Source organism: Sciurus vulgaris, assembly GCF_902686455.1.
Source record: "Sciurus vulgaris genome assembly, chromosome: 5".
NCBI lineage: Eukaryota > Metazoa > Chordata > Mammalia > Rodentia > Sciuridae > Sciurus > Sciurus vulgaris.
In genome coordinates, this window is record NC_136465.1 from 103,437,587 (window position 1) to 103,464,722 (window position 27,136).

At 36.8% G+C, this 27,136-nt stretch overlaps 1 protein-coding gene across 2 annotated transcripts in view; it reads left to right on the forward strand.

Moving 5' to 3' along the window:
• LRRK2 (leucine rich repeat kinase 2) overlaps positions 1-27,136 on the forward strand; it is a 140,942-nt gene that overhangs the window by 111,091 nt on the left and 2,715 nt on the right. The window contains exons 41-49 of one of the 2 annotated variants that reach the window (XM_079139252.1): positions 1,574-1,734; positions 10,814-10,984; positions 12,179-12,279; positions 13,723-13,917; positions 14,803-14,996; positions 16,234-16,306; positions 17,198-17,382; positions 24,855-25,007; positions 26,677-26,885. In XM_079139252.1, coding sequence (XP_078995378.1) covers positions 1,574-1,734; positions 10,814-10,984; positions 12,179-12,279; positions 13,723-13,917; positions 14,803-14,996; positions 16,234-16,306; positions 17,198-17,382; positions 24,855-25,007; positions 26,677-26,885 — 1,442 coding nt within the window. Of the gene's footprint in view, positions 1-1,573; positions 1,735-3,348; positions 3,385-10,813; positions 10,985-12,178; positions 12,280-13,722; positions 13,918-14,802; positions 14,997-16,233; positions 16,307-17,197; positions 17,383-24,854; positions 25,008-26,676; positions 26,886-27,136 lie in introns of those variants that run through there. The other variant, XM_079139253.1, reaches the window with a different exon arrangement.

The following is a 27,136-nucleotide window of genomic DNA, read 5'->3' on the forward strand; positions in this document are numbered from 1 at the left end:
TGAGGCTTCTAACTAACCCAGATAATCTCTTTCTCTATCTGACATTTTTTCAAATTAAACTTAATTATTTTTTTAACCTTTGGGAAGTATCTGAAAGAGACTATGTTCTATAAATATACTGAAAGAGGCATGCATTATGAAGGATTTGGATTCTATTCAATGATGTATGACTTGGCTTTAATTTTTTTATTCTTAATCTCCCAGCTTTTGTCTTCAGTAGGGCAAGAATAGCTAATGGCCTTTCAATAAGCCCTTAGTAAATTTTTCTTTCAAACCCATTACTTATTGTTAAGGTCAACTTCATTAGGACATTTATCTTATTTATCAGCCAAAAATATGTATACTGAAATGAATAGGCCTAATGTCAAGTGCCATAACTACATCCTGGAAGGGAGAGAATCTGCTGCACTAATTGATGCAATTAAATGATACATGCTTTCTAGGCCATCTTGCAATGGAAAGTTCAAGATATCACAGTCTCTCTGCTCCTAATCCTTATAACCGTGAATGGGACTAAGTAATGGAGCAAATATTTATCAATATAATCTGAACACAAACCGAAACCCACAGGCAAACAAAGAATTTAAATTTACCTCCATTAAGTTCTTTGGCAAAATGTTCTGTCAAGGCAAGTCATGGTATATCTGTGACATCAGTGGGACAAAGAAGACAGAGTTGAGGAAAACCAGAATTTTGTAGATGTCTAAGGAAAGATGGTAATAGTTACATTAGTAGTTGGGTCACCAGATGCTCTTTGACCTGCTTGAGATTGAAACTTTGTTGTGTTTTATATTGATTCCTTTTATTCTTTGCTTGAAAAGTCTGACTCTAGTGGCTATCATTGCAAGGGTCAGTCTCCCATAGAAAGGATTTAACATCCTTTGACATCGTCTTCCCCAAGACAATTTCTGTCCACTCTAACTCAGTCCAAAAGTCCTTTGTTAACCTTGATTTATAACAGAATCAGTTTACAGTGAATTATGTCTTTAAACAGAGTAAGACATTAGTAGTTAGGAAAATCTTTGATTCATTATTATTGAAAAATAAAAAAATTCTGCAAAAGATTAGGAAATATTTTAGTCAGAAAAAAATAACAATGATAAGTGTTATAATTATAAAAGCTGGAATAAACTTTTATAGTTTTAAGAAAATTAAATAAGCATTACAAGAAAATCCTAATTGACTATTTACATATTTACATTTTTAAAATAGTTAAAATATTTATTTGATCATTGAGGGAATCAGAATTCCAGTTCAGTAATTATTAAATTATGAAATAAAACCTCCAAATATTATTATTTTGCCTGAGATGGTTTTGTCTTAAAGTTTAAATCACTCACTAGCCAGGATTGATCCTTTTTTTTTTTTTTTTTTTTTTTTAACAAAGCATAACCTTGCTTTGCAATATTAGATTTGTATGTTTGGATTTCCTTCTGCAATATTTCTTTCAGGGTCAAAGCATAGAATTGTTGATGTTTTTCCTGGTGGATGGTATATATTCAAGAAAATTATGACAAAAGCTATTACAACGTAAAATTCACTTTAATAAGATTTATTGTGCATTTTCTGGCAGATATCTGCACTCAGCCATGATCATATACCGTGACTTGAAGCCCCATAACGTACTGCTTTTTACCCTGTATCCCAATGCTGCCATCATTGCGAAGATTGCCGACTATGGGATCGCTCAGTACTGCTGTAGAATGGGGATAAAAACATCAGAGGGCACACCAGGTAAGAGAAAGTTTTCTGGATGATCCTCTCTTCAAGATAGATAACCAGCATCCTTAGATGTGAGTGTGTAGGACAGTCAAAAGAAAACTGTAGCCTATCACACTGTGAAGAGATATTTAGTGCCTGAATAATAAGGATAGTTCCACTGACATTTTTATCATTGTATTTTAAAGGATAAAAAGAACAGTCAACTGATAAACTTTTCTAGGGCAAAAACTGGGTAAAAGGAGAGACTATATGATGTCAAGTTATATTTTTAAAAGTTATGTTTTTATAATCTTGAGATACTCTAGGGGTGGTAAAAAGTAACACACAAGTTTTGATCTAGGTAGGGTTGACACTAAGCTAAAACCAAATTGAGATCCACTCATTGCCTTTATAACTTTGAAACCCAAAGTTTTTATATCTTAACTAACTTGATACTTATAATATCTTTTCTCACACTTTGTGGGAATATGTATACATTTTGCTGCACAGATATAAACATGTTTGAATACAAGGGGCTGGTGCTGACGCATCTGAAACTTGGTATAATGTAGGCTATGGACATTGTTAATGATACTCTTAAATATCAAAAGGTGTACATTCCTAAACACTTCTGGTTACAAGAGTTTTGTTGGCGGCTGTGCCATGTTGACCCCGAGGAGGTTAATTGACATAAGCACCCTCAGGTGATTTATCATCCACGCACACAATGTATGAGCATGTGTTCTCACGCACTCCTAATTGTGCCTGCTCGGACATCTAGCATCTTGCTAATCTTTGCGTAAGAAGCGTGGCCCTGCTCTCCACCTCCTGGAGGTGATATAAGCGTTGGCGGAGCGAGACAGCAAAACTCAGCAGCTAACACACAGCAGCAGCTAGCAGAACTCGCAGCAGCTAGAAGAAGAAACAGCAGCTAGAAGGAATAAGGAGCACAGCAGCTAGTAGAAAGAAAAGACAGCAGAATGGCAGCTAGGAAGAAGCGGCTAGCCGATAGAAGCAGCGAGTAAGGGCAGCGGCGGAAGGCAGATCGCAGAACGGAGAACTGAGACGCATCACTAAAGCACCTTAGGTAGACGTACCCTTAGTTCACAGGATGCAGGACGCACCAGTAAGCAGCAGACCTTAAGGGAGGCGTAGCAAGTCTCTCTTCCTCTAAGCTCTAAGTAAAGCCAGTCCTTCTCTCAAGGTCCCTTTCTCTCTTAAGCAAAGTCTCTCTTTCTCTCTGATAAGCAAAGTCTCTCTCTCTCTCCTCTCAAAGCAAGTAAACCTCATTTCCTCTATCCTCTATAAACAAACAAGCAAGAAAGCAGTGCACTAAAGAGAAAGATAGAAGTAGCTCAGTTTCCAGTCCACCACCCATAAGACCCGTGCAAGTTGTTGCTGCAAACCGTGACAAATATCCACGGATTTTGTACCACAAAGAGCCAGCGACAAGTTTTGCATCAAGGCTTTGATCTGGGTTTTCCTCGATTGCACCATTCTTGATAGAAGCAAACTTTATTCTTATTATAGGTCAATTCAGGGATTTAGGGCTTCAGACACTACACTTCAGTTTTCTTTCTTTGTAATCTATAAACTGTTAATACTTCAATTCCTAAAAATAAGGTGTTTCTCTCTTTGGCCATGCAGAGTGGGAAGAGTCCTGGTTACTATAGAAAGTGAAATATGGTGAATGACATTTATTGATTTCCGGATGTTGAACCAACCTTGTATCCCTGGGATAAAACCCACTTGATTGTGGTGCACTATCTTTTTAATATATTTTTGTATGCGATTTGCTAAAATTTTGTTGAGAATTTTTGTGTCGATGTTCATTAAGGATATTGGTCTGAAATTTTCTTTCCTCAATGTGTCTCTGTCTGGTTTAGGTATCAGGGTGATATTGGCTTCATAGAATGAGTTTGGGAGGGTTCCCTCCTCTTCTATTTCATGGAATACTTTGAGGAGTATTAGAATGAGCTCTTCTTTAAAGGTTTTGTAGAACTCGGCTGAGAACCCATCTGGTCCCGGACTTTTCTTTGTTGGTAGGCTTTTGATGACCTCTTCTATTTCATTGCTTGAAATTGAGTTATTTAAGTTGTGTATGTCCTCCTTGTTCAGTTAAGGTAATTCATGTCTCTAGAAACTTGTTGATGTCTTTGAGGTTTTCTGTTTTGTTGGAGTATAGATTTTCTTTTTTTTTTTTTTATTGTAAACAAATGGGATACATGTTGTTTCTCTGTTTGTGCATGGCGTAAAGGCATACCATTTGTGTAATCATAAATTTACATAGAGCAATGTTGCTTGATTCATTCTGTTATTTTTTCCCTTCCCCCCACCCCTCCCACCCCTCTTTTCCCTCGATACAGTCCTTCCTTCCTCCATTCTTACCACCCTCCTTATCCCTAAGCCTAAACCTAACCCTAACCCTAACGCTAACCCCTCCCACCCCCCATTATATGTCCTCATCCGCTTATCAGCGATATCATTCGTCCTTTGGCTTTTTGAGATCGGCCTATCTCACTTAGCATGATATTCTCCAATTTCATCCATTTGCCTGCAAATGCCATAATTTTATCATTCTTTATGGCTGAGTAATATTCCATTGTATATATTACTTGTATATTACATTGTATATAACTGTGGCATTGTATATGCCACAGTTTCTTTATCCATTCATCAACTAAAGGGCATCTAGGTTGGTTCCACAATCTGGCTATGGTGAATTGAGCAGCTATGAACATTGATTGGCTGTATCTCTGTAGTATGCTGATTTTAAGTTCTTTGGGTATAGGCCAAGGAGTAGGATAGCTGGGTCCAATGGTGGTTCCATTCCACGCTTTCTGAGGAATCTCCATACTGCTTTCCAGAGTGGCTGCACCAATTTGCAACCCCACCAGCAATGTATGAGTGTACCTTTTTCCCCACATCAACGAAATTGAAACAAAAGAAACAATCGGAAAAATTAACAAAATAAATAGTTGGTTCTTTGAAAAAATAAACAAAATTGATAAACCCTTAGCCACACTAACAAAGAGAAAGAGGGAGAAAACTCAAATTACTAAAATTCGGAATGAACAAAGAAATATTCTTGGGTTTGATGTGTTGCCTGTTTCTATTATCCTTTTACTACTACTGTTAACTCATTCTACTGCAAAGAAAATCTATTTCATGTGCCTTCTTATACTTTCGTGTTTTGTGGTCTTACATTCTGTGTGTGCTTCCCACCCACCCTGTCTACCCCATTGGAATCCCCCTTCCATTTTCAGTTCACTTCCTCTTCTGCTCACAAGTTTATCAGAACCTCAACCTTTGGTTATCAAGAAACGGTCACAGGGCTAATGACCTGTATAGACTTCTTGTCTTTCAGATTTCCATTTGAGCAGGAAATGCAAAGCTAAGGAATTGACATCCACATTGGGGAAGACAGCTTTATCTTCTGGGAAACTGTATGTGGTTCGTTAGTTGTAAAAAGGTACAGGGGACTTGAGGTCAACTAGGCGATTGCAGCTCAGTTAAAGCACCATGCCCAAGACAGAAGAAAACACACTATGGATGATCTCACTAGGCAAAAGGTTCTAGTTTGTTTCCCTCATCCCCAACTTGTGCACTTGGATAAGGTGATGGCCCCAGATGGCCCAGTTTATAATTCCTGGTTTTATTTTTGCTCCAAATACATATTGTCTCTTGTTTTGCATAGCTCCAGTTTGAAAATAGAATGTGCATTCTCATAATCACTTCAGAGTATATATTCTGGCTTAGAGTATCTCTGGGATGTTCAATGATAATAAAAGCAATTATCATTTCTTGAGAACTTGCTGTGTTCCAGGCTCGATGCCAGGTGCATTAGAGATATCATCTCATGCCAGGTCTGAAAGTTTGCTATTATTTTCTCATTTATAAAATGAGAACATGGAGGCTTAGTAAGATTTTGTTACACAGTAAGTGGCCCAAATGATAACTCAGTATAAATGATAACCAAATCTAGAGGTATTTGTGCTCTTCACCATATGTAACTGTAATATGTACTTGAGCAGACTTAAATATTCAATCTTAGTTATTTAAAAAAGGGGGAAAAATCAGAGCTATGGAGAGCAACTATTGTCAACCACAGGTTTGGGAAAACTATTGTTGGGGATGGAATTCCACAGGCCTTGCGTACTCTCAACTAGGAAAGTGGACATAGCATGGAAAAATTGCTCATTCTTTTCTTTGACACTAAGGTGGGCTGGACTACTCAGCTCTGTCTTGCAATTCTTCCTCCTGCACCTGCCAACCCCACCTCTGTGTTCACACGGTGATAATCCTACTATTGAAGTCTTGTCCACTGAATGGGATAGTGGATCTTTCTGATCACTACTGATGTGCTTCTGGACTTGAGCTCTGCTTCTTCCTCAGTGGTCTAAGTCACAGCTAGCAGCCAAGTTCAACTAGGTTCACACTCAGGGCCTTTCATTTTCCATCTGACTTCCTGGTTTTGGTCAAACCTTTCTAAAATTCTGTAACCATGATTCTTCAAACCAAGCCAGATACTTGTTCTTGATCTCATAGAGTCTCCAATATTGACCCTTGGTGATATGAATATGGAGAAAGATCATGGCAGAAAAACCTAGACCTTGATCTCTTCTCTTCTGCCCAGGTTTCCCTCAGCTCACTTAATACATTTTTTTCTTTTCAGTTCCCTGAACTCTTCTTTATTATTATAATACTATTTTTTTTAATCTCAGCTCTAAACTCTGCCTCAAATTTTAAATAACAGTACCTGTCACTGCTGCTTCTACCATCATCTCCCTTTCCTTTCCCCCAAGTAATTCTTTCTGAGAATACAACAGTTCTCTCTCATATGATTTGTCTGTTTTTTTTTTTTTTTTTTTATATTGATCTCTTGTTACTTTTATATCTGTTAGCATGGAAACTTCTAGAGAAATGAAAGACCATATATTCATTAAGCATCTTTGTGTATTTCATAACCCTTACTGTGGCGCCTTTCCTCTGGGTGTGCATGTGAGTGGGGGTAAACTAAGTTGTTCAGAGAGGACAGTAAGAATCATAAGCCTTTCCAGTGGGTGAACAACATGCCTGGATTGTGCTTAACCCTTTGTGTGGGCTGATTATCTCATTTAATCCTGATGACCCTCTGATGTAGGTCCTATTCCTAGTCTACTAAACTAAGCACAGGGAATGTTAAAAATGTCGGTAAGGCAGTACAGAATGCAAACCCATATGGCCTAAGAGCAGAGCCCCTGAGCCAGCATCATCACAGTTCAAAGGCAGAAACAATTGAAACACAGTTCAAAGGGGTTCAAAGGCAGACACAATTCAGTAACTGACAAGTACCACACTGTGGTGTGATGCCTGTCTACATGTTGAAAGGTAAATGGGATGGATGATTTCAACTTTAAATAACTTGAAAAGTTTCAACTCTAACTCAGTCAAATGGATTTCTGGTTGAGAGTGACAGTTAATTCTGGGTCCTGTGACAATTGCAGTGTTGACTGAGATGAATACCGACTGATGGCTTCAGCTCTGTCAACATCCATGTAAATACAACGGTCTTGAGTAAATAAGATGTTCTCTAGTTACACACTTTCATCTGAGAGAGATTATGAACATGCTGTGCTCATACTTATCAGAAAGTAAAACAGAAAAAAAATATATGATTGAATATCATGTGATATATACTGAAATTTAAATAATAAGTTTCTCATTTTCTTGATCTGTGAATCTTACATTTGTTGAAATGCAGAATTCTCTGCAAAATTATTTCTAAAAATAGTTTTGAAACGAGTCATATTTTCCTAATTATTTCAACACTGTAATTGTCATACTTCTTCAAGAGAAAATGAAACTTATTTTTATTCATTTATGCATGCATTTGACAATAATTTATTGAATATTTACAAAATATCAAACTGGATCTACCACTTAATAGCTGGGAGGTGTTCATCAGTAAATTGTTAATGTAGTCAAGGACACTAGAAATTCATTGGATGAATTTAAAGTAGCATTAAAAGTGTATTATAATTTAAGTACGTACTGAATGTATAAATAATCTTATGTTCCCATAATAGGGATCATGTCAATGGAGGCATGGATTTTGAAAGGGGGAAGATAAGGTTAAAAGCATTTCCATATTGAAGTAAATATTCCATTTCATATATTCATGATTATCTTTCTTAATGTCCTCTGAATCATTGTGAAAAAAATTACAAATTTCTGAACAACTTGAAGTAAAAACTATGGTAAAAGGATATATTTAGTGGAGGAGAATTTAGAAATTGGAACAAGTAAACCCTCAAGTCTTATCCTGTTCTATGATCCTGATTCCAAATTCTAATAGTAAAATTATCAAGGAAATAAATATGCTGAACATTTTAATAGTCCTTGAATAGTTCTTTGATCTAATATTCAATTAATGTGTTAAATGAATAATAAATAATTGGACAAGATTTAAATCAGTCTCCAAAATCCTTTCTAAATTCTAAGAAGATAGGCATAAAGACAGTTAATGAGCTAGTTAATGTGTGGGTAGCTCATTTTTTTTTTTTTTTTATTGTAAACAAATGGGATACATGTTGTTTCTCTGTTTGTACATGGCGTAAAGGCATACCATTTGTGTAATCATAAATTTACATAGAGTAATGTTGTTTGATTCATTCTGTTATTTTTTCCCTTCCCCCCACCCCTCCCACCCCTCTTTACCCTCTATACAGTACTTCCTTCCTCCATACTTGCCCCCCTCCCTAACCCTAACTCTAACCCTAACACTAACCCTTCCCTCCCCCCCATTATGTGTCATCCTCCACTTATTAGCTATATCATTTGTCCTTTGGCTTTTTGAGATTGGCTTATCTCACTTAGCATGATACTCTCCAATTTCATCCATTTGCCTGCAAATGCCATAATTTTATCATTCTTTATGGCTGAGTAATATTCAGGAGATCATTATTTTTAAGGACTCTTGACTTTATTATTGATTACATTTGTGACCTTAGAAAAACAACAGCTTTTCTGAGGGGCGTGTGCCATTTGTAAAAGAAGTCTCTGTCTACTGCAGGTGGTGGTGTGCATATCATATTAAATGTTTAAGGCGTCTGTAAAATGCTATGGTGATATGAATCAAGACCTATTAGGATTTGTTTATGTCACAAGTACACTTTATCAGGGATATGTTTTAGAAGTTCTAATTAATTATACAATTCATTAACTCAGAGTATGAGGATGGTGTTATCGTTACATAGGAAAATGTCCTTATTCTCAGAAATGCATAATATATTTAATATATACTGAAATATAGTATGTTACTTAATAAAACATGTAAGTATTATCTATATTATTATTAAATTAACATATTACATAACATATTGACAGATCAGTATATTTGTATAATATATATAGAGAGAGTGGAAATGTCAATAATTAGTACATTTGATGTCTGCATCCTTCTGAATCCTTCCAGCCCAGTGAAGGACTGCTGAACCTTACCTCTTTGATGGTAGGCCAGCTATTGAATGGAACAATTTCCACATGTACTCATTTATTCCTGGAAGACTGGGAACTCATACTTTGTTGTATTTTCCTGGCTGTGTATTTAAATTACAATAAAATCATTGATGTTCATTATAAGAAAATCTGGAAGTATTAAAAAAGAAAATAAAATGTACACACTTCCAGCACATAAAAATCAGCATGATTATATCTGAACATATCTTTTCTAGTTTTTAATCTATGGACATTCCCATCAACTTTTTGTTTTGAAAATATTTACACCTACAGAAAAGTTGAAAGAATAGTACAATATATACCTCTATATTATGCATAGATTCTTTGATTATAAACAATTTACTTACTTGTTCTCTCTTGCTCTTTGTGTGTGAATATGAATCTTTGAAATTAAATTTCAGACATTTGCTGTTATTGCCAAACATATTGTTCCGTAGAATAAGAACATCCATTTACAAATCACAATTCCATTATCACAGTTAAGAAAATTAGATAATTTTTCCATACATTTGATAACATTCTGTGTATACAGAATTATATTCCACATTTTCTTTCCATTTGTGTTAATAGTGTGTTGTCTCAAGAAAAAAATATTGTTTTATTCACTGTACAGTATATATTGTTTACTGTTTTCCTTTTGTGGATGAATTTCTTTGGATTGCTGATATTTTTTACTACTATTACTAATAATGTTGAAATTACTCGTTTTTCTCTGAAGAATTTAAAAGCAATTTATCTCACATATGGAATGAAAGGTTTATTTTCTTTTAAAAGAATTTCAGGTATGAGCCTGAGATGGAGGGCTTTTATTTGTTCTAACTGTGGTTATTATTTTTATTCTTCATTCTGTAGGACATGTCCTAAGTCCTGCAAATAATGGGAGCATTGGAATTTTAGACCAGGTTATAGGGACTTTGGGTGGAGTCTGGAAAGTTCCTCACTTCTCTCTCCCTCTCTCTCTCTCTGTCTCTCTCTTTTGGTACTGGGGATTGAACTCAGGGGCACTCAACCACTAAGCCACATCCCCAGCCCTATTTTGTATTTTATTTAGAGACAGGGTCTCACTGAGTTGCTTAGTACCTCACTTTTTTTTTGCTGAGGCTGGCTTTATACTTGCAATCCTCCTACCTCAGCCTCCTGAACTGCTGGGATTATAAGCGTGTGCCACTTTTCCCAGCTCCTCATCATCTCTTTTTAAGTCACAGCTCTGGTAATAGTTTTTATTAGGAATGAGAAAAATAATACAGAATTTTTTTCCTATGAGGCTTCATTTATTTAATTATGAAATCTCTAATAATTTATATTTGAATGTTTATTCTTATTCTTCCTCAAATTATACTAATTGAAGATTGAAGAACTTATAATGGGGTTATGAGATCTTATAATAAAGATTGAAAGATCTTATTATTCTTCAAGATCAACCTTGGTGTGAAGTGTCCTGGGACAAGGCTATTCACTGATCTATTAATCTGTCTGTTTATAGAGGTGGCATGGCATGATTTACAGCTTATCTCCTTGACTCTCTTCTTTGGCACATAGCTTATGAATATGTCCCATTGAATAAGTGGGCCCAGGTTTGGGCATATTTATTGCTGTATTTGCTTGCTTTCAGGGTTTCGTGCACCTGAAGTTGCCAGAGGAAATGTCATTTATAACCAACAGGCTGACGTTTATTCATTTGGTTTGCTACTCTATGACATTTTGACAACTGGTAGTAGAATAGTAGAGGGATTGAAGTTTCCAAATGAGTTTGATGAATTAGCAATACAAGGAAAATTACCTGGTAAGTTCTATTTTATCTACAATAAAGATTTTTCCCTTGGTATCAGCCACTTCATTTCTAAGTAGTTGTATACTGAATTCATTTCATAGCTGATGATTTCTGTTTAGTGTATGAACATTTTAAAATCTTGTGATACGTTAATAAAAACCATAGGAAAAGGTAGAAGTTTTAGGTCTAAAAAATTCCAAGTGAATATTGGTGTATCTGGTATTCTATTTAGAATACTCAGGGAAGGAAAATTGCCTTTGGAACTTGATTTGGTGACTTCTAATTTTCATAGCTGCTATTTTCCCACCAGCCCACTGTGTTTTATCTTTCTTGGAGCAAAATAGTTTATATGGATGAAGGAAAGCTTGAATTATTTATAATAATAATTTTAGTAATAAATATTAATAAGAATTAGTAAATGAGTATTTAATGAGCTCCAACCTTAGTTTGAATGGTTTTTCACATGCTTTCAAGAAATCCTAGGATCTTGTCTTTCATTACTTGATCATCACTTTAGTTCCCACTACATAGTATCTTTTTATATTTATTTAGCTGTTTCTCATGTATTCAGCTTTCCTTCTCATGTAAGAAATAACTTCTGAGTGTACACAGTGGGCCAGGTAAAAGGAATACAGCATTAACTGTTCCTTTTAGGGGGCCTTTAAAGATAATGGCAAAGGATATTTATTGTTATTTTAAATAAACTTTGGATAACAGCTAGGTCATCTCCCTTATTTTAGCAGTTAGGTTTCGAGGGAATGTGTTCAGGACTCTCCACCAACCCAAAGTGTGGCATTCCTCTTATAAAAAACAATGTGCACAAACCAACTTCAGTGATATGGAAATTAAATGCTTGCTTACTTTGAGTATTAAAAAGTATTTCCATAGAAACCCAATTAGTATAGGAGCAAAAATGTTTTCAAAATCTATTTTAAACACAGGTAAGGAATGGAAATCTCTTATTTTGTTCATTTGGTATTTGTGTCTCTTTTTATACCCTAAAGATATCAAAACATCTGTTTTGATGTTTTAGTGGAGACCAAGTTACAAAATTCGCTTTAATTTTGTGACAAGTAAGTTCACAGTAAATATAGGATTAGGGAGATTAGTGTTTTCTTTTCCAATGTTTGAACTTCTCAAATATGTTGAGAGAAAATAAATTTTAATTCATTTAGTGTACTAGCATGATATTTTTTCATGTTTCAGATCCAGTTAAAGAATATGGTTGTGCCCCATGGCCTATGGTTGAGAAGTTAATTAAAAAGTGTTTGAAAGAAAATCCTCAAGAAAGGCCTACTTCTGCCCAGGTATTCCATCGAAAATTGTTATTTTGTATTTTATATATATATATATACATAAAATCTTCAAATATATGTACTCAAACACATAAGTAAACATACACATAGAGTTAAAAATAGTTATAAGGCAGAACTCCTATAATCTCCATTATCTTGGCACACACAAAAAATATTGACAACACCCCAGATGTCCCTTTATGTCTTTACCTGGTTGTGTGTGTATGTGTGTGTGTGTGTGTATAATACATATATTTATATTGTACTACATATATGTGATATAATATATATATTATACATTTCTTCTTCTGTGAAATACCTGCTCATTATTTTATCCATTTGCCTACAAATCACATAAGGACATTCTTTAAATATAGTATACTCATCCTCTTTTGATTATATATGTTCAATTATTTTTTCTGAGTTTGTGTGGTTTGCCTTTTTCTGTGTCCTTTCGAGTACCCTTAAATGAGTAGAAGAATTTCTTAATTTTAATTTGTATATATTTAGAAATTCTTTTTTATGGGCATTACATTTCAAGTTCTGTTTTCAGGAGTCCTTTCCCCCAGAGTCACAACATTTACCTATGATTTCTTTAAAAAATTTTTAGTTTTGCTTTTCGCATTTAAGTCCTTAATCCATATAGAATTTATATTTTTATCTGGGTCCCATTTCCTGTTTCCAAGTGGAAAGCCAATTTTTCCAGCTTATTTATTAGTTTCTCCTTCTTTTTCCTCATTGATCTGACATGAACATTTTTGAATTTATCAAAAATACATAGATATCTTCACACACATATTTTCTTCCATTGGTCAACTCAGCTATTTTTCCTTTAGTTTTATTATAATTTCTTTTCCTCACTTAATTTTCATATCTAGGAATGTTTTGGCTATTTTTAGGCTTAGTTCTACTTAAATCTTAAAATCACTTTGTAATTTGTTAAACCATGATCCACCCAGATCATCAAGATTAACAATCCAAACTACAGATAAGATTATACTGAAAAACAACACATAGTTTTATACTGGGCATGATATAGCCTTGTGTGTGTGTGTGTGTGTGTGTGTGTGTGTGTGTGTGTGTGTGTGTGTTTTAATTTGAAAAAAGAAAATAACAGATTAAAAGTGTCAACTGACTGGAATTTTAGTAAGAATTATTCTTCACTCATTCTATATTGCTAAACCTCTGGTCAGTTGACACTTTTGAGCTGTTCTTTTCAAATTAAAAAAAAATATATATTCCAAATATACAAAATATGTATAGTTTGAAACTGTGTATTTGTTTCAGTGTAATTTTATCTGTAGTTTGGATTATTAATCTTGATAATCTGGGAGATCACAGTTTAACAAATTCAGGTTTTGCTTGATAGAACAGTAATATTTAGTTCTGTATTTGATCTTTAAAGAGGAATTAACTCGACATGTGTGTTGTTTTATTATTTTAAAACTTTCTCAGGTCTTTGACATTTTGAATTCAGCTGATTTAATCTGTCTGATGAGACACATTTTAATACCCAAAAACATTATCGTTGAATGCATGGTCGCTACAAATCTTAACAGCAAGAATGCACGCATTTGGCTTGGCTGTGGGCACACTGACAAAGGTCAGCTCTTGTTTCTTGACTTAAACACCGAAGGACTCACCTCTGAGGTAAATCCGAATACTCTTTAAATTAGAATTCTTTTAGAACACTTCTTTTAATATAAATTAAAGCATATACCAATTACGGTTACTTTGGAAGAAATTAGACAAGGGCAAATGTAGGAGTATTATTAAATTAACTTTCTGTTAGAACACAGGAATTTGCATGAAATTAGTCTGTTTTGTTTTAAAACCAAAGTATATGTGTGCTTTTGGTCAGTGTCTCCAGAAACAGAGCCTGAGATAGGTAATCTTTTGCATGTGATTCAGGGAGAGAGAAGCTTGGAAGGAAATAGAGGAAGTCAGAAGGGACAGAAGAGGAAGGTCACCACAACTGTGGTTTCTGAGGAAGTTGAGCCTCAGCCTTTACCCACAAAGAGCTCTGGAATGTGAATAGCACCACAGAATACCTGTCACTAGCAAGGGGGCCAGTATTTCCTTAGGCATTTCTGGGCCAGCCTGTGCCCATCAGCTGCCAGCATTCTGTGGTGAAGAGACAGGTCTGAGCAGATGACAGCCACCATTTACTGAAGATAATAAGTTGTAGATAAAACTGATTAATAGATATATTTCTCGGCTTAAACAATAACCTGATATTTTGCTTATTGTCTCAAAATAAATGTTATGACTAAAATTATGCTTAAGGTTGAATGATCCTCCCATATGGTTTTGCTGATATTGAATAAATAGTTTTGGTTTCAGATACATTAGGAAGGCATAAATTGTTTGCCAGTTAACTCAAATATTGTTCAAAATTGAATAAAATTGGCATTGTTTTTAAAAGTAAATGCATAAAGATAAAGAAGTTAAGTATGTTGATGACAGCATTTTTTTGTCCTATACAAGTTTTTGTTACTTAAAGTCAAGTTAGAGAGTAACTTCTTCTGTTAACAGGAAGTAACTGATAGTAGAATACTGTGCTTGGCCCTGGTGCATCTTCCTGCGGAAAAAGAAAGCTGGATTGTGTGTGGAACTCAGGCTGGTACTCTCCTAGTCATCAATACTGAAGACGGGACGAAGAGACACACCCTTGAAAAGATGACTGATGCCGTTACCTGTTTGTATTGCAATTCCTTTTCCAAGCAAAGGTATGGTTGTGAATTTAGTTGAATGAATGAAAATTATATACCTTTTAGGTGATTTAATTGTATGCAAAATTGTTGCCATATTGCCAAAGATTGCTCATTTTCAGCCTGTTTTCATTGGTTTGCATATATTCAAGGGGATTGGGTCACAATGGAAGTTATTATTTTTCTACATGCAGATTTAGCCAAGGCTATCATAAAATGAGCCAACTGCTTCTTTAGGCTGTTACCTCAGCTGTGGCCTTATTTCTACTTCTTATGTCAATGTACCTCAGTAGGGCTTCTTGGAAGATGAATTTTATTTATATGTGTATATGTATATACATATATCAAAGAAAGAATGAATAAAATAATAATAATAATAAGCCTATTATGTGCCAGACTTAAAAATATCAGTAATATAACCACCAAATTGGAAAAAAATCTAAGAAATTAATAAGTTGTTAATAGGCAAAAATGACTAAACCCTTATCATTTATAGGGATCTTATCCCAAAGAAATTCATTTAAATGGCAAAATTTCAAGTGTGAGTCATAGGTTCACTGCTGTAATATTTGGGCAGGATGATTTCTAGGAGCCATTAAGATTATGCCCCATATACTTCTCTGGTTTGAGTCAGTACTGGAAGAAAAGTATCCGAAAAATGTGAAACAGAAGTTTTTGGTACCTGAAATACAAACTTTACTGGCAATTTTGAAGTTGAAACTATTTGGACATCATTCAAGAGAAATATCACTGGATGGTTAGACAGGCAAAGTAGACTTGATCCAAGGCAATCATGATAGGAGAGAGAGATTGAACCCAACACCACCACAAAAGGTGGGAGAGTTTTAAGCACAGGGCTGAACTACAGTTGTAGAAAAGTGTTGGAGGATGGTTAGCCATCTACTTTTGCTAATATTTCCTTATTGAAGGTAGTCCCCTACCCTCCCAAAGAGACTGGGAAATAGGGAGGCCATTTCTCTTGATGATTAAAGGGATAGCTCCTATGTCCTTGGGAAAGGTTTCCTGGGTTACAAAACTGGCAAGAGGCTGAGAAAAGATTTATATCTCAAAGGAACAGAGAAAGAATTTATAATTGCAAGTTTTCTAAAGTAAATGCTCTTAAGAAAAGGGAGGGCAGGAGACTAGTCAGCAAGAAACCTGCCTAAAAGTTTAGTCAAGCTGGGGAGAACTTTAAGGGCTTCTTTGTCAATATAAATATTCTTTTTGTAATAGCTTTGGCATTGTTTCCTTTTAGCAAGCAAAAGAATTTTCTTTTGGTGGGAACTGCTGATGGCAATTTAGTGATTTTTGAAGATAAGGCTGTTAAGGTAATGTGGAATGCATTGTACACCTAATACATTTAAAACCCTTTGTTTTATGTATCCCACCCCTTTACTATGTGATTATAAGCTCCTTGAGAATGAGGATAGTTAAGTTCTCCTTTTTATCTTCTTTATTGCTTCATAAAGTTTTGAACACAGTGATTCCTCTGAAACACTTCTGATTGTATTTTTTTTTTAATGAATGAACTAAGGATAACGTGATTGATGAGATCAGATTTGTAATGTCAAGAGTAGTATGAATGAAGCAGATAATTCCTTAGAAATATATTGTGGAATAAAACAAAGAATATTTAAGTTTTAAACCTGGCTTATGCCTTGGGGGTATAGCTTAGAAGACTGTTCTTAACATAAAGCCCTGGGTTCAGTGCACACACACACACACACACACACACACACACACATTTGAGAGAGAAAGAACAAATTTGTCTTGCCATTAACTTTTTCTTCAGCACTGAAGAAATCATTTAACTTTCTGATCTTCAAAGTTTTATTTAGTTATTAAAGCATTTATTCCTTCATCCATCCACTAATCTATGGATCCATTTGTTCTCTCAACTTCCTACCCACTCACTCCTCAATACCAAACCTTACTATGTAAAGAAACACACTGAGGCAGAGTATAAGCCCTAGGTTATTTCTTATACAGTTTTTTATGAAGTAAAGATCTTGGCTATAGGAATAATATTTTAATGCCTTTTTAATAAAGTCCTACTTTGGATATCAGATATTACTTATACTTTGAAAACTATGTCTGAATTTTTATTTCGATGTCTCCAGTCCTTTAAAATGGGAAGTAGTTTCAGAAAGCAAAAATTTTGTAGTGTTTCATTCCATAGATATTCAGTATGCTGAATGTGTTTTCTCTCTTTGTCAAAGTGTAAAGGAGCTTCTCCTTTGAAGACACTAAATATAGGGAATGTCAGCACTCCACTGATGTGTTTGAGTGAATCCGTGAATTCATCTGAAAAGAACATCATGTGGGGAGGATGTGGCACAAAGGTTTTCTCTTTTTCTAATGATTTCACTGTTCAGAAACTCATTGAGACAAGGACAAATCAACTGTAAGTTGTTTTCTTTTTATGCAACTAGTTTACCATTTATTTGTGCTTATCCTTTGCAGTCATATCAATATTATTGATAATCTAAAATGAACATTTTAAAAAGCATAATTTAGTTGTCTACTATAAAAATAAACACACATCATAGAAAATTCCAGAAAGTGGATACACATTTTAAAAATTCAACTTGTCTAATCACTTTTGGTATAATGCATAAACCCATCATTATCCTAGCATATGTACCAATTACATTTTAAACAATTTTATTATCTCAATTTCAAATTAAATGTGGAATTACAAGAGAGTCAACTCCATATTGTAATAAATCCATGAGTTTCATATGTGTGTGTGTGTGTGTGTGTGTGTGTGTGTATTATGAATATCTCTTACATATATTTATATATTCAGTTTAGGGGAATTCCACTGAGGATAAATTGTAAGAGAGACTTGTAGGATTGAAGTCATTTCTAGGTTTGTTAATTGATTATCAAAATTATAACCAAGTTAGTGATTATCAGTTTCAAACAAGAAAAAAACAAAATATGAACCTCATTCCAATTTATTGTTCCAAGTTTTATTGTAATTTAACCTGATCTGTTTGCTTCTTTTTATTGTGTTCCTTAGTGATAAGCAGTGTAGGACAGTGGTGGGCAAGAGCATAAATGAAAGTTTAAATATTACTTTGCTCTTTCTTGGTTTTATGAAGTTGGGTAAGAACCTTTTAAATCTTCAGCTGTCTCTTAGTTGAAGATCATAATACACTCTATTTCAAAGGGGTGATTGGGAGATTAAATATGAAAATTAATGTAAGGAGCTTAATGTAATGCATAGCACCCAGTAAGCTCTAAATAACTGTTAACTATTATTAAGATTATTATTAGCTTTGGGTCACAGTTTCCTATTTCAGGGACTACCCTAGTTTCCAATATCCCTATTGTTGCCCAAGATTGAAATTTGGGAGTAAATTTTGGTCACTTTCCCCCAATTCACTGACTCTCCTAATTATAATTGTCCTTCAAGTCCTTGTACTTCTCATTGTCTCCTCTGCTACTACCACGGGCCAGAGTATCTTCCATCATCTGTGGCCACATGAACAATAGCATCTTTCTATCCAGTTCTCTTTAAGATTCTTCAGTTGCATGTAGTTGTCCTTTGCATGAAGCCCACATTCCTTAAGGTAGCCTTACCAGGTCCTTCATTATTTAGTCCTTGCTTACCACTCTAGATTATATATTGAAACTTCCCAACCCTCTGTGCTTTAGCTAAACTGAAATTGTCTCATTTCTCAAAGACAGTCTTCTCCCATTGGCCTCAAGTCTTTGAGTATGGTTTTCTCTTTGGATGATTGTTATGCTCTCTGCCTATTTCAGTCCAAATGCCGCTTCCTCTAAGTGGCTATTCCTAATCCCACCCATCGGGTGCCTTCAATTTGTGCTTCCATTGCATCTGCTGTTTCCTTCTACAATAGTTATCACATTCTTATGATTGCATTTAAAAACAGTGTCTTAATATCACTAATCCTGCTGGTTCTGAATGTTGGCTGTGCCTTAGAAAACACAAGGTAACTGAAAATCATCTTGTGCCTGGGCGCTACCTCAAAGAATGACATCAGACCAATTAAGCTAGAAATGAGGTCCACTCTTTAATATTGTTTTGCTTTTCCAGTTTTCAGGTGATTCAGGGTCAAGCACATGGTCAGGGTTTAAGATACACTGTGATATAAAACCTGGTGGGTAAGGATTTTAATTTTTTGTCCTGTTCGAAAATTTGGTAACTAGCATGTGGAACTATTTGGATTCTTTTTTTTTTTTTTTTTTTTTTTTTTTTTTTTTTTTGAGAATCTAGAAAAAAATTTTACTGAAAGTTTAAAGATTGAATTTAGGGTAGATTAGTAAATAAGTATAAGAAAACATCATGGACAACCATCACAAATGGATTCTTCTCCCACACGCTCACCAATCCCACGTCTCTCTCCCTTCGTTTCTGCAGCCTTTTAGGTTCAGTGTCTGCTCAGTTTCTTCCTCGGGAACTGCAGGTTCATCATAGGCTTTGCCCACTCTTCCATCCTGGTTTACTTTGGGGGGTTGCAGGGCTGGGAATGGGGCTTCCCCTGAGCAGAACCACACAGGCACTCTGGGCTTCTCTGCTCGGGATGCCACCGGTCTGCACGCTGTCTGAGCCCAGGGGTGCTTAGCCACCGCACCAGGCAAGTGCTCCCACACTGAGCTGTACCCCAAACCCTCTGCTTCTTGCAAGTTTTCTGATAGCTTGCAAGCCTCTCTTTGTAGATTCTGCTGGTAAACACTTGAGTGTTGTAAACTGCAAGTACTTCCTTCCAGAGTGTCCTCTAACATCTTCATGTCCTTGATTTGCCATACTTTAAAAATCTGTCAGGCCCTTCCTCCAAGGGTTGTGTGCTTGGCCTAAGAAAGGTGCTTGTTACCCTAGGATTCTAAACACAGCTCTCAGGTGTCTCTAGTGCCGCTGCAGTTTGGGTTTGCGCTGTGTTTCATGAGAAGTGGGGTGCATTCTACTATGTTTTAGGTGGATGCCAATCATCCCAGTACCACTTACTAAAAAGTCCATTTTCCGCTGCTGTGAGATTCCACACAGATTTATACATGGGTCACTTTTTCTTTGTCCAGTACTAGGGATGGAACCCAGGGCCTTGCACACACAAGGCAAGTGCTCTACAACTGAGCCACCCCCCAGCCCACAAGGGTCACTTTGTGACTCATTTGTCCTATACTGTGCATGTATTTGCCACCTTCTGCCCAATACCACACAGTTTTAATTGCTAGAGTTTAAAGGAGGGAAGGACTTGTTTTTATTTTTCAAAACTATTTTTTTAATATTCTTTTTGGATGTTGATAGACCTTTATTCATTCATTTATTTTTTAATTTTTTGTTGTTGTTGTTGTTGTAGATGGTCACAATACTGTCCTTTATTTGTTTATTTTTATGTGGTGCTAAGGATGGAAGCCAGTGCCTCACACATGCTTGGCAAGCCACTGAGCCACAACCTCAGCCCTATTTTCAAAATTGCTGCACAGGCTGGGTGTGGTGGCACATGCCTGTAATCCCAGTAGCCTGGGAGACTGAGCCAGGAGGACCTTGAGTTCAAAGCTAGCCTCCACAAGAGCAAGGTGCTAAGCAACACAGTGAGACCTTGTCTCTAAATAGAATACAAAATAGGCCTGGGGATGTGGCTCAGTGGCTGAGTGCCCGAGTTCAACCCCCAGTACCCTCTCCCCCAAAAAACTGTTGTATTGCTTCTTTCTTTATAAAGTAAAAAAATTTTAATACCTTTATTTTGTTTATTTAGCTTTTTTTATATGGTGCTGGGAATTGAACCCAGTGCCTCATGCATGGAAAGCAAGAGGAGCTCTACCACTGAGCCACAACCCCAGCCCCCAAAGTAAAAATTTTAAACATATTTATTTTTAAAAATAAAAAATTAGAGTTTAACGAATATATTACCAATACTACTTTTTTTTTTTTTTTTTTTGGTGGTGCTAGGGATTGAACCCAGGTCAGTAGGTCAGTGTTCTTGCAAGGCAATCACTCTACCAACTGAGCTACATCCCCAGCCCCTTTTCCATGTTTTGAACTCCAAATAAACAGAGCCACCTGCATGCATGATTCTGTCAGTTGCTTCTTTCACTCAAGAACACGCCCATCAGACAGGTCCATCTCCGCATCCAGTATAGCAGCATTCGCACAAGCAGGTTTGCTGAGTTCAACACAAAGTGTGCGGTGAACTGAAGGCTACCTACAGTCCGTCTCCACTACCCTGGGTTCCAACCACACATTGGCATAAACCACACAGGCTTTGGTTGTTTTCAATCCCCACTTTCATTTGCCCAATTAAATGACACATGAGTAACTACATCTGCTGTCTTGTCTTGGGTGCCTGGTTGTCTCATCTGTTTGAGTGTCTCCCTGGGTCCCCTGTAGTCCACTGTGTGTTGTTCTGTTCTACCTTCCCTCCGCCTGTGGGAACATAGCTCTTTCTGGTCTTCGGTGCAGTCACAGTGTGCATGCGAAGTCAAAGTCTAGTGTTCTCAAATGGCACAGGACCGGAGGCAGCAGTGGGTGGTGCCGGACCCTGAACGGGCCCTGTGACTGACGCAGGCCTGCCATGCCCACCAGTGCTCATTCCAACCTCTCCAAAGACTTCTCTCGTTCTCACCCTCACTCCCAGTCTACTTTACATCTTCTGAGGTCGCATTCTTGCTCTTCGAGGTCTGTCCTCAGAGTTGATATGAGAGTCCAGTCCTGTGTTTGCAGTCCCTGCTGGTCACTGCTCTGGGAACCTGGCTGGCCCCTGGCCACAGACAGGACCCCTGGGGGAGAGGGCTGCCTGTGCTCTTGGGTGAGCTGCAAGTGCTGTGCCCACAGCTGCCTGCTGTCCATTTTGACCCTCAACAGGTTGTGGGTCTTCACCTCTGAGGCTCTAGAGGAAGGAGCTGGATAGGGTGGGGCAGGGTCCCCCAGGCTCCCAGGGCCCCTCTGTCAGATGGCGGCAAAATTAGGCTGTGCTAGGGCCACCTTCCAGCCACTGACCAGACTGTTGCCCAATGGCTGGCCCTATGCTCTTCACTACTCCTGTGGCCACTGCCCTCCACATCAGCATCCCAGTGGGAAGACTCGCACAGTCTCCTGTCTACAGCCCCGGCTCCTAGCACCCACCAGGGCCAACCTCGCTCCTGTGACCCTGGCTCCACGTTCACACCACACCCAAGGCAGGCCTCAGTCCCCACCGTCTGGGGGTCTGCGCTGAGAGGGAGGGACACTGGAGGTCAGGACCCACGGTGGGGAGGGAAGAAAACGCACGATGGAGAGGGGAGGAATCGGCACAGTGGGGTAGAAGCAGAACAGGGGAGGGGCCGGCACTTAGGGTTCCGAGGGACTGGGACACGGGAAACAGGCGGGCTCCGTGGGGTGCTGGAAGGGAGGGGAATACAGAGTGGTTCGGTGGGGTTCTGCGGGGGTCACAGAGAGGAAGGGCGGGGTCCTGCGGGGTCACAGAGAGGCTCTGCGGGGCCCTGTGGGGGCGGGGCTGGCCTAGCGGGGTCCCGTGGGGGCGGGGCTGGCTCTGCGGGGTCCTGTGGGGGCGGGGCTGGCTCTGCGGGGTCCCGTGGGGGCGGGGCTGGCCTTGCGGGGTCCCGTGGGGGCGGGGCTGGCCCCGCGGGACCCGAGGCGGGGGCGGGCGCACGCACCGCGGTTCCCACTATTTGGATTCTTGCATTCCCATTATCATTTACACTTATTATTTTTATTTTTTATTTTTTTGGTACTGGGGATTGACCTCAGGGGCCCTTGACTACTGAGCCACATCCTTAACTCTATTTTGTATTTTATTTAGAGACAGGGTCTCACTGATTTGCTTAGCACCTCGCTGTTGCCGAGAGACTGACTGTGAACTCTCTATTCTCCTGCCTCAGCCTCCTGAGCTGTTGGCGCCCAGCTGTCACTTACATTTTTAACCCAACTATACAAACCTGAAAACCTTTAAAGAAAAGGCCTGGAATTATTTCATTTCCTAGAGCACTTTATGGCATCATTGGTATCAATCAGCCCCTTAAAATTAAATATGAGTTGGAGGATAGATGCTTTACTAGAGGACATCCATAAATATTAGGTTCTCAAAGATAATAATCTCTCAAAAGAGATTATGAGCTAGTCTCATAAATAACTGTAAATACTTGAAACTATTGCTTTCCTCTAAAAACTGCATCTTCTGTTTCCTGGACTCTTTCCCACTAAAAAGATATCATTTCATGAGCCACAGCTACCTCATTATCTTTACCTTCTTATCACCATCAGCAAACCCTGACTGGAAGGCATGGTGTTTAGTTAAAGAAGCTGTCTTTGGAGCCAGGAGACCCCAAAGGATTTGCTTTGTCCTTAGCCTGCTACATGATAGTCATGTGACCTTGGAAAAATTCTTTAGCATTTGCAAGCTTTTTTCCCTATAATTATATTGAGATTTATCATATTGTATAAGTTTATTTTGAAGAGTCAAACAAGATAACACACACAAATATTTTGTAAATTCTAAAATTCCATGTAAGACTTTATGCTAACTGGAACTATCTTTTATTAAAATAGCTAGTACCCCAAAGAAATTAACTTAAATATTGGCTCTCTGCAAACATATCATATTTTTATTTCTCTTGGCAGAATTTTAAAAAGTGGAGAAAATAATATTTCCACACTAGGACATATTGATTATTGTTATATCCCTGTGGTCTTTTCATATTATCTTTGTGATTCAATTGCAATTTTAACTATTTTTACTTTTTTCTGGTAATTCATTGGTTCTGTTAGTTTGTTCTTCAGCAGTCCACTCTCTGTCTGGTATACGGTCAGAACAATTGATAAATTGCCTGGTGTATCAGAGGTGCTTACTTACAATAACTCTTCACTAGATTGTGGATATATAAAAAAGATATTCTTGTCCTTAAGAAATTAAACATACTTTCTAGTATGCAGGAGACACTAATAAATAAAAAAATAATTTTTCTTTCTTTTTTTGGCTGTTTTTATTTTGAGATAGGGTCCTGCTAAGGTGTCCAGGCTGGGCTCGAATACATGATCCTCTGGCCTCAGCCTCCTGAGTAGCTGGAATTACAGGTGTGCACCACCATGTTCAGCTAAAATGTTGTTTAATAAGGCCTATAAAAGTACAGCTACGCCAGTGGGAGAAGGAATGGCTACTCTCTTTTGATGGGTCAGGGAGGAATTCCAGAGGAGCTGACATTTAGGTTAAGCCTCAAAGGCTGAAGAGGAGCTTGCTATGCAGATGGGGCTTATGGTCGCCAATCTGTTTGTGAAATATGTACAATGCCACATGTCTTAGGTTGGCTGAGAGTTATTTTAAAATGCTGGGTTTTTTTCCTTTCATTTTAAGAGTGGGTAATGGGAAATAATTTACTTCCTATTTATGTTTGGACGTTGTGAAATTTTTTCTGGTAGCTTCATTAATTTATGTTTCCGCAAGAATACCTTTCCTTTCAGCCCTGAAGACAAGCCACTGAACTTATTTCAACATCTTATATTTGACAGCTCTAGGTGTAAATGTCTTGTTTTTAATTTTCCAAACATTCAGGGCAACAATGATTTAGTTGCAGCATCTAAAATTAAAGATATCATATTTCTTTTAAAACTTAAGCTGCAATATAAAATCCCATAAAGAACCAGATAGAACTAAAATTAAAACTAAAACCAGAAATAAACATTAGTTACAGGCTTTATTTATTTATTTTTGTATCAAGAGAAACCAATTTAAAGTCACCAAAAGTAGGTAAAGTAGCAAAGTAAGTTATACATTCAATTCAGGGTGATTAGAGGAGAACATGAGATAAAGGCAACAGTGTAGCTTATTTTCATAATACTGTTAGCTTTATATTCCTTAGGAACTAACATAAAGTGTTGTTATATCTTTTTTGACATTCTTTTTCCTACCCTAGGTTTTCTTATGCAGCTTACAGTGATTCTAATATCATAGCAGTGGCAGTAGACACAGCTCTCTATATTGCTAAGAAAAATAGCCCTGTTGTGGAAGTGTGGGATAAGAAAACTGAAAAACTCTGTGAACTCATAGACTGTGTACACTTTTTAAAGTAAGTTCTTTGGTTATTTTCTGCTTGTCCGAAATGTCTCTGTCCTTCAGGCTGCACAAAGGAGGGAGCTCTACTTAGTTTTCTTCCTTTTTCCTTTAAATAGAAAAATTTTGAACATGCAGAAAAAAAAAATTGTTAATGGTTGTCAGAACCATCTTTTGATAATCAGTAAATTTCATTTTGGGAAAGTAAAAGAATAGGAACATACTATATGGTATTACTAAGAATATTTGCTAAGTGAAAAAAATAGTCATTTTAAAAGTGGTCATGCTAGATTCACTACTGGGTGTACATCTAGAATTGTCACAGTACCAAATGTTTATACTTATAATTAAAATTACTTGCCCAAAGATGCTGTTATATAAAGAAAAATGTCACAAAAGAATAGAAAAATATGGAAAGGGGGAGGCTACTGAAATGATCAGTGCACTAAGGAGGGAGGATCAAGACCCACAATGACAGACTTGGTGGTCTGATTCAATAGGTAAGCTGGTGGGGAATGGGAAACAGGTGGGGAATGGGAAACAAAGCTCAGACTGCTCATCAAGAATATTTTTTGTGTGCCAACGCTGAGAAAGAGGGCCATTACCAGACCTATTTCCTAGTCACTTAATATTTTTGTTTTATTTTTACTTTTTTGTGTGGAGTTTGTTATCATCTGAAAATATTTTAGATTACACATTAGATCCATCAAAAGAGACCACACAGCTTACTTTCTTAGAATCATCTTTACAGTTTTTCTTTTGGATTGTGAGGAGGCTCAAGTTCAGAAGAGCTAACTGTTCCATTTGGTAAAGACTGACTTAATTCCTGAGGCTTCAAAATTGTTGGTATTTAAAAATTTCCAGACACTTTATTTTTGTCATGAATTAAACTATTCTTTGTCTCAGGAGAAATATTCAGTGGTTGTGTTGGTAGTTTTTATATGTAAAGGACCATCATACTTTAATTTCCTTTTAACTTTGAGACTTTTTGACAGCACTGTCAAAGCTAATTTTTCATTTATATTTGGCATGTTGTTCTATTTTTACTGGATTAGATAGCTCAGTTATTTAAAAAATAGTCTTATTTGTTTCAGAATTTCTTAAATATGAGGTGTTATTCTTTTGTCATCTTTGATAACTTATGCTTCAAGCAGAGAGATGTTTTTAATATTAGGTACTTAACAAAATTAATTTTGCACAATTTTAACAAACATAATGTACATAGTCAGCTCTCCATATTCTTGCATTTTGCATGCACAGATTGAACCCATCTAGGACCAGAAATGAAGTTAGCCCTATATAACAGTTGCATCTGTATTGAACATGTGCAGACATTTATTTTCTTGCCATGATTCCCTAAACAATACAGCATAACAACTATTATACAGCATTTACATTGGGTTAGGTATTGTAAGTAATTTATAGAGGATTTAAGTTTATGTGAGTGTAAGTAATATGCAAATACTATGTCATTTTACATAAGGAACTTGAGCATCTATGATTCTGATAGCTGCAGGGAGTGGGGAGGGGTCCCAGAACCAATCCCCCTTGATACCAAGGGATGACTGAATTGTTATGTATTCATAATTTAAAAACTTATCATGTGTACATATATATAGAGAAATCTATTTTCTCTCCTAATTGCTGATGAAAATATTAATGCATACTTTCTTTATGGTTCCTAGGGAGGTAACGGTAAAAATAAACAAGGAATCAAAGCACAAAATGTCTTATTCTGGGAGAGTGAAAACTCTTTGCCTTCAGAAGAACACTGCTCTCTGGATAGGAACTGGAGGAGGCCATGTTTTACTCCTTGATCTTTCGACTCGTCGAGTGATACGCATAATAAACAACTTTTGTGATTCTATTAGAGTCATGATGGCAGCACAGTTAGGTAAGTTTCCTTTTCATGTCTTCAAAGATTATAAAAATATGCCTTTATTTTAAAATTTAAGTTTTCACTTTCCAGTTTTGTTTGGAGTGGCTTCAGAGTTCACATAATAAGACAGGACTGGGATACAGTTTAAATAAGCCATTTAAAATATGGCGGAAATAGCTGCTCAGATGACTGAGACTGAACATTCAGTTTGGGTCTTAATTGCTTATTTCCTTTCTACCTAAGGCAAAAATGGGAAATACATAGCT